The sequence below is a fragment of the Scomber japonicus genome, chromosome 19 (genome assembly GCF_027409825.1).
Source record: "Scomber japonicus isolate fScoJap1 chromosome 19, fScoJap1.pri, whole genome shotgun sequence".
Classification (NCBI taxonomy): domain Eukaryota; kingdom Metazoa; phylum Chordata; class Actinopteri; order Scombriformes; family Scombridae; genus Scomber; species Scomber japonicus.
In genome coordinates, this window is record NC_070596.1 from 438,836 (window position 1) to 445,372 (window position 6,537).

At 42.3% G+C, this 6,537-nt stretch overlaps 1 protein-coding gene across 1 annotated transcript; it reads left to right on the forward strand.

Moving 5' to 3' along the window:
* The first annotated feature begins 2,347 nt into the window (after positions 1–2,347).
* On the forward strand, positions 2,348–3,640 carry LOC128380626 (putative nuclease HARBI1). Its single transcript, XM_053340500.1, has 4 exons — positions 2,348–2,780; positions 2,854–2,969; positions 3,047–3,158; positions 3,261–3,640. Exons 1-4 carry the CDS (start codon positions 2,348–2,350, stop codon positions 3,638–3,640), a joined length of 1,041 nt encoding a protein of 346 aa, XP_053196475.1.
* Positions 3,641–6,537: the final 2,897 nt, after the last annotated feature.

Here is a 6,537-nt window from a genome sequence, read left to right on the forward strand (position 1 = left end):
ACTCATCACCAACATTCAGCTCAAGAATAACAGCATTCGACATATACTCAAAGTACCCATTATCCCTTATTTTCCAATTCATTAATACAGATTTCTCGTTATGAAATAGTTGCACACCCATTGTGCCAGAGGTTGTGTAACCACACACTGTAAATCTAAAATAGTACACTCCTTTCACAGGTGCAGTGAAGTAGCCAGTGGTTGGACTGTAGCAGGGACGTGCACATGATTATAGAGAGGCAGGGGCTCAAAGTCAGAAAAGGGCAGCATGTGCGTGCCAATTTTTTTTTTTTTCGGTCCTTTACACAATATGGAAATTAATGTAAAATTAAAAAATAAAGTGCTAATAGAAAGCAAACTACTTAGCTGTGTGTCCTGTAGGTGAAAGTGATATGAAATCGCCATTTATTTTGTGTCAACAAATGATTGTCAACATGAGTAATAATACAGCTTATATCCCCAGAATGCTGAAATTACTATGTTATTATTATTATTATTATTATTTTGTTAGCCCACACGTTAGTAGCAAAGTCACAATAAACTTTATATCTAAACCTCGGACCTGTACTTCAGACCTGTAGTGAGGGAAATATGATCCACTGTAAACACGCTGCATTTTATTTTGAAAATTAACCCGGTGTTTCATTTTGTATTTTGTACACGATTTCCTGTCCCGCACGATCTGCTCTGTGTGATTGATGCGCCGTGCTCTGATGTCCGGCAAAAATAGAAGCTGACACATTGACTAAACTAGAGCGTTTTTCTGAAATATTACCCATATTTAAGTACGTTGGATAAGTGGACAGAGACTAGATAGACCAAAACTCACAGGTTCAAGTTGCTCCACTGTCACGTCTCCTCAGTTCCCCCCACCCCCCCCCCCCTTCTCTCTCTCTCTCTCTCTCTCTCTCTGGCGGCTCTGTGACAGAGCGGAGCCGCAACGGACAGAGAAGCAGCGGCTCAACACACACAACAACCCCGTATTACAAGAAATGGGTACAGTTTTTGTACCGCCGTTTTTTTTTACATCCCTAACAGGAATTTTTTAATGTTATTTAAAACAAACAAATAAACACACACACAGAGGGCACTTTTTAATACGAGGCAAAAAGGGCAGGGGCTCAAGCACCCCTAGGGCCCTATGTGTGCACGTGCCTGGACTGTAGGCATTACCAACATTAGTGAAGACTTTGCTGAACCTGAGGACTGTGTCAGTATTGTAAGGTCCTACTGTTCTTGAGTCTGTCAAAGCCGTATAAAATGCCACCTTTGTACTCTCTTTGACTAGACTGTCCACTTGGCTCTCAGTAGTGTTCATGTGAACCCTCAAAGATGAGAGCTGTTCTTCTTGGGCTGCGTTCTGGGCCTGCACCTCATCCATCTTAGGTTTTAGGAGTTGCAGCTCTTCTTCACTGATTTCCACTTTGGCTTGTTTGGACAACTTTCAGCTTTCTGGTTTTCAAGATCAACCTTCAGTGTTTCCACTTGCTGTTCACTGGCTCTCAGTTTGAGAAATGACAGCTCAGTGGACTGCTGCATGTTTTCTTTCTTCAGTTCATGTACTTGCTTTTCACTGTTTGTCAGTTTCTCCTTCATGGCAGTGTGATCTCTTTTCACATCCTCTAAGCTGGCTTTAGTGAGGAGGAGATGCACCTTCTGCTCGTATCTCTGTTTCTCTCAGCCTGGTTTCCATGTTCCTCAGCTCCACTTTCTGCTCCACCACGCGCTCACATAAAGGGGAACACATACATGAATTTACACATTAACAGAGTCGGCAATTTTCTGCCAGCATTCCTTCCTGGCTTTTGCTGCAGCAACAGAGTTGCTTTTGGCCTGGATGATGTTTGAATTCTTCATATTTATGAAGAATAATTGTCTGCTCCTCCATGGTAAAGTAGGCTGCTCTGCAGGGTTTCTGCATGTTTGTGATTGGTCAGACGCTGCAAACACCTCCCCTTTATGTGAGCGTGCAGAGATCCAGATTGGAAAACCCTGGGTTGATTTACCGAGTTGATAACCAGCTTCGTAGTACCACTTATCCTAGACTGCGAATGTCTGGGTAAGTCAACCCAGGTAACGGAGAGAGATCCTGGGTATGTTAATCCAGCTTCGTAGTACAGGGGTTCGTTTGAGAAAACAGGTTTAGTGAAAACTCTGAGTTAGTTAACCCTGAGATGAGGGAAACTGGTTTTTCGGTTTCACAAAGCCAGTTCAGCTTAACTCTGAGTCAGTTACCCGGGCAACATACTCCGTGAACCTAACCTGCTCGCTAGCAGGTTTTCTTCAACTAACCCTGAGTTTCTCCTGCTCTTAAGTTGAAGCCTGCAGGCTGAAGGCAGTGGCAGACATGGCGTGTCCCTTTCTAGAAGAGCCAGTTGATGTCGAGGCGCAGATACTCCGTCGAAATCTCCGTCGGGAGAGGATCATTAGACCCAGATTAGACGTGTTATCATTTCCTGATGAGTACCTTTTTGAGCGTTTCCGTTTCTCTGCAACATCAATTATTTATTTAAACAACATTCTCAGCCCTCACATCTCTCACATGACACATCGTGGACACGCTCTCAGTTCTGAGCAAATTCTTTGCATTGCACTTCATTTTTTTGCCAACGGCAGTTTTTTATACAACATCGGTGATGCAGAGCATGCTTCGAAGGCAACTGTCTGTCGGGCTGTCCGAAATGTGACACTGGCATTGAAACGGCTACTGTACATGTTCCTAGTTTTTCCAGGTCACAGACCCACCAGACTTCTCAAAGAAGAGTTCCACAGAATTGCAGGTATCAGTTTAACCAGTAATAAATTTATGTCATGAAGCTTGAAGCACTAATCAGTCAATTTGATATATTTTAGGGTTTCCAGGTGTGATTGGCTGCATTGATGGAACTCAAATTCCGATCATAGCTCCTTCAATGAATGAAGGAAGAGACTATGTGAATCGGAGATCTGTCCACAGCATTAATGTACAGGTAGGCCTAAATAGCCTTTAATATTCCAAATTAAATATACTTTACTATACAGCTAATTACTGTTCTCCACTGTGAAGATCATATGTGATGCAGCCCACATGATTAATAATGTGGAAGCAAAGTGGCCTGGGTCTGTGCATGACTCACGAGTGTTTCGTGAGTCCACACTGAGTGCCAGATTTGCCCGTGGTGAGTTTATATAGCCTACAGTATATAGTTATATTCTATTATCAATATTTTGTTTCCGCCTATTGCAACTGAAACATTAAACTGTATCTTGTATTATCATAGGAGAGTTCGATGGTTACCTACTTGGAGACAGAGGGTACCCCTGCCAGCGCTATCTGCTGACCCCTTACCCTGACCCTGAGCCTGGCCCACAGCAACATTACAACTTGGCTCACTGCAGGACACGAGCCAGAGTGGAGATGAGCATTGGGATGCTCAAGGCCCGGTTCCAGTGCCTTCGTAGGCTCAGGGTCACCCCAGAAAGAGCATGTGACATTATAGTGGCATGTGTGGTACTCCACAACATTGCCACCATTAGGAGAGAACATTGTCCTACTCTCCCCCCAAATGACATAGATAATAATCCTGACCCCCCCCCCCCCCCCGCTGATGCACGAGATGGAAGAGCAGTCAGAGACATGATATGCATTAATCATTTCTAATTGACCAAAGAATGACAATATGCCTCTCATTTTATGAGGTCTTCTTTATTTCCTGGAAGGACAAATGTTCAATGTTGTTAATCCTTTTTTGTTTAAACAATTAAAAATCATGTGGGCACATCACCCACCTTTAACTGATGGTCCAGCAGTTGTATTTCTATTTTTGTCTTGGTGATCTGCAGCCTCATATGTTCCATCTCTAGTTGTGATTTGTTGATTTGTGATTGTAAATATACCTTGTACATTTGTTTCACAGGGAGCTATAGGAACATAAATGTAGAATTTCACAGTGCCATGTCATTGTAAGTTGTGGGTCAATGCTGAACAACATCTTACTGAGGTAAACTGTGCTGTAGAGGTTGATGGACCTTCTTCCTCATTGTAATTTCCAGCATTGCTCTGTTAGAGAAGGAAGTTGCAAGTTGTATTGTGGAACACAAACTGAAACCAAAGTTGTTTTATTTTTAAAAAGAAAAAAAAGTGTGAACCTCAACAGGCCTCTCTGCATCTTCCCTCTCTGTGGCAGCTGACAAGGTGTCTTCATCATCCTCCTGTAATGAAACAGAAGGTGTACATTATATTCTACCCATTATGCCAAATCTGTGGAATATTGAATACTTACAACAGCATGGAGGTCTGTTATGGCAGAAGGCTCCACGAGGCAGATTACACTGGTAGAAGATGAAGATTAGATGGTTGATTACCCAGACAAGTGCCCCACCTAATTTTATTTTATTTTTTTCTTACAATAGTGTGCAGGTCCTATCACAATTTTTCAAATCTGAGTCACCTTAAAATAGGTTGATATCTGAAAGCAACAGCAGCCAATTACAAAGAACTAGCCTACTGCTACAAGAAAAAGGGTGCCAAATTGTGTCTGAAATGAATGAGAGAACACTAGAAAAAGGATTAATGGACATGCCTTTCATTTGAATAACTTACCTCTTATGTAGGTCCCTGTGTCCTGGGGCGTGGCTGGGTCCGATGAGCTCCCCCCAGAGATGCCCTCAGCAATGGGTCGCCCAGTGTTCTGACTGAGGGCCATCTCTTCAGCCTCTGTGAGAGGTGGTGGTGGACCGCCACCTGTTTTGCAGGCCTCAGCCTTTTTTCTGTTGGCTATAATGGAGGTCAAATTTAAATATATCCAGAAAACACAAATTTGGAGACTTGTAGGCTACTGTATGTATAAAAAGGCATTTAGGTGTGGTGTTGCGATCTAGAAATATCTGGGAAATTATAAACTTCAGAGGTATAAATGGTGAAGCAGTTACAAGAAAATGTATTTTTATTTCGTTTGGTTTATCCATTATCCAGATATTTTGGTGCTTATTATGCTTTATTTCATTGACTGTAATATGACAGTTTTACGACAGTATATGTTATGAGTCGGCACGTAGGTGTGCGACAGTCGTGCAGTTTGAGTTTGGTTTTTGGTACAGATACGATATTGCTGTATGAGCTCCGGCTGCAGTCTTTTGAAAAACTCTTAAAAAAATAATGCAGAACCGGGAAAATAAAGTTGCCTAAACGGAAGATGGAGTCCTGTCTTTTTAAGGGTGCAACAGTTGCTTTCATATAGACAATATTAAATACTGGCAGTGTTTCCCTAATGAATGAAAATATATCTATCACATGTGGAATGTAGCCACTGAATGCTGTTTAATGAGGGCAGGCTAAACAACATCACAATTGGTTGTACTTATTATACCTTACCTGTTTGAACTACATTTTTATATTTCATCTTTAGTTGCTGCCAAGTCCGTTTGGTGCCTGTTGGGTTGCACCTGTGCGCACAAACACACATATGGAATATAATTGTTGAAAAAGTGGAACATTCAAGACAAAACATTTCTTTTTTTCTCCAATTAATACTCACGCATTGACTTGGTCAGCAATTTTCTGCCATGCGAGCTCTCGCTCTTTTGCTGCTGCCACAGTATTGCTTTTTAAAAAAAATATATGCTTACTTATGCGGTCATTAATATTTCCAGCTCCACCGGGGAGAAGTAGGAGGATTGTGGTTTTTTCTCACTTGTTGCCATGGTGAATCATGTTATCTGTGTGCCATTGATGAGGGCTTTTTATATCCTCATGCACGGGCTTCACTCGGGGTTACCTTGATTCAGAGTTGATTGAACTAAGTGTTATCACCTGTTCTGAAACCGAAAACTCTGAGTTTGACAGCTCAGAGTTGGTCAACCTAGGGTTAAGGTTTTAACTCAGAGTTTGTTGAACCTGCTTTCTGAAACGGGCCCCAGGCCTCCGGACCAGGTTTGCCGTTCAGCATAAGTTACCATGGTGATTTAGCCCGGTAAGAAGTGAACCAGCTTCGTAGGACGGAAAACCCAGGGTTAACCCTGAAGTTACCTCGATAAGAGAAAATCCAGCTTCGTAGTACAGGCCTCGGGACATCAGCATTTCCTATGTCCACACTAGCATTAGCTGCCTGAACACAAACACCACCATGCAGAGAGAGGACACTTACAACGCCAAAGGAGAGCTCATGAGCGACACAGAGCAACACAGAGCAACACGTGCATCGGCACACACGCTGTAGCGGAGAGGAAAACCAACCTCTTACCCGGAAGTGATGCGGAAGCTGGAGAGCAAGAGAGAGGGCCGTCCTAAACATAGACATAATAATAATAATAATAGCTCTTTATTATGTCTATGGTCCTAAATACGGGTCTCTGCCACGGGATAGGCTAACAGGCCATCGGGGTGCGCTCAAGATCATGTGCAATGCATAGGCCAAGCTATGCTGCCACATTCAATTTTGTTAATAAAGTTCAATAGTAGCATTTTAAAAAATATAATAAGATATGAATTGAGTATCAATTGCAGCCATTACAAAGTATTTCTGTTTATTACAGTGTGTATTATTAAGTCTTTAAATA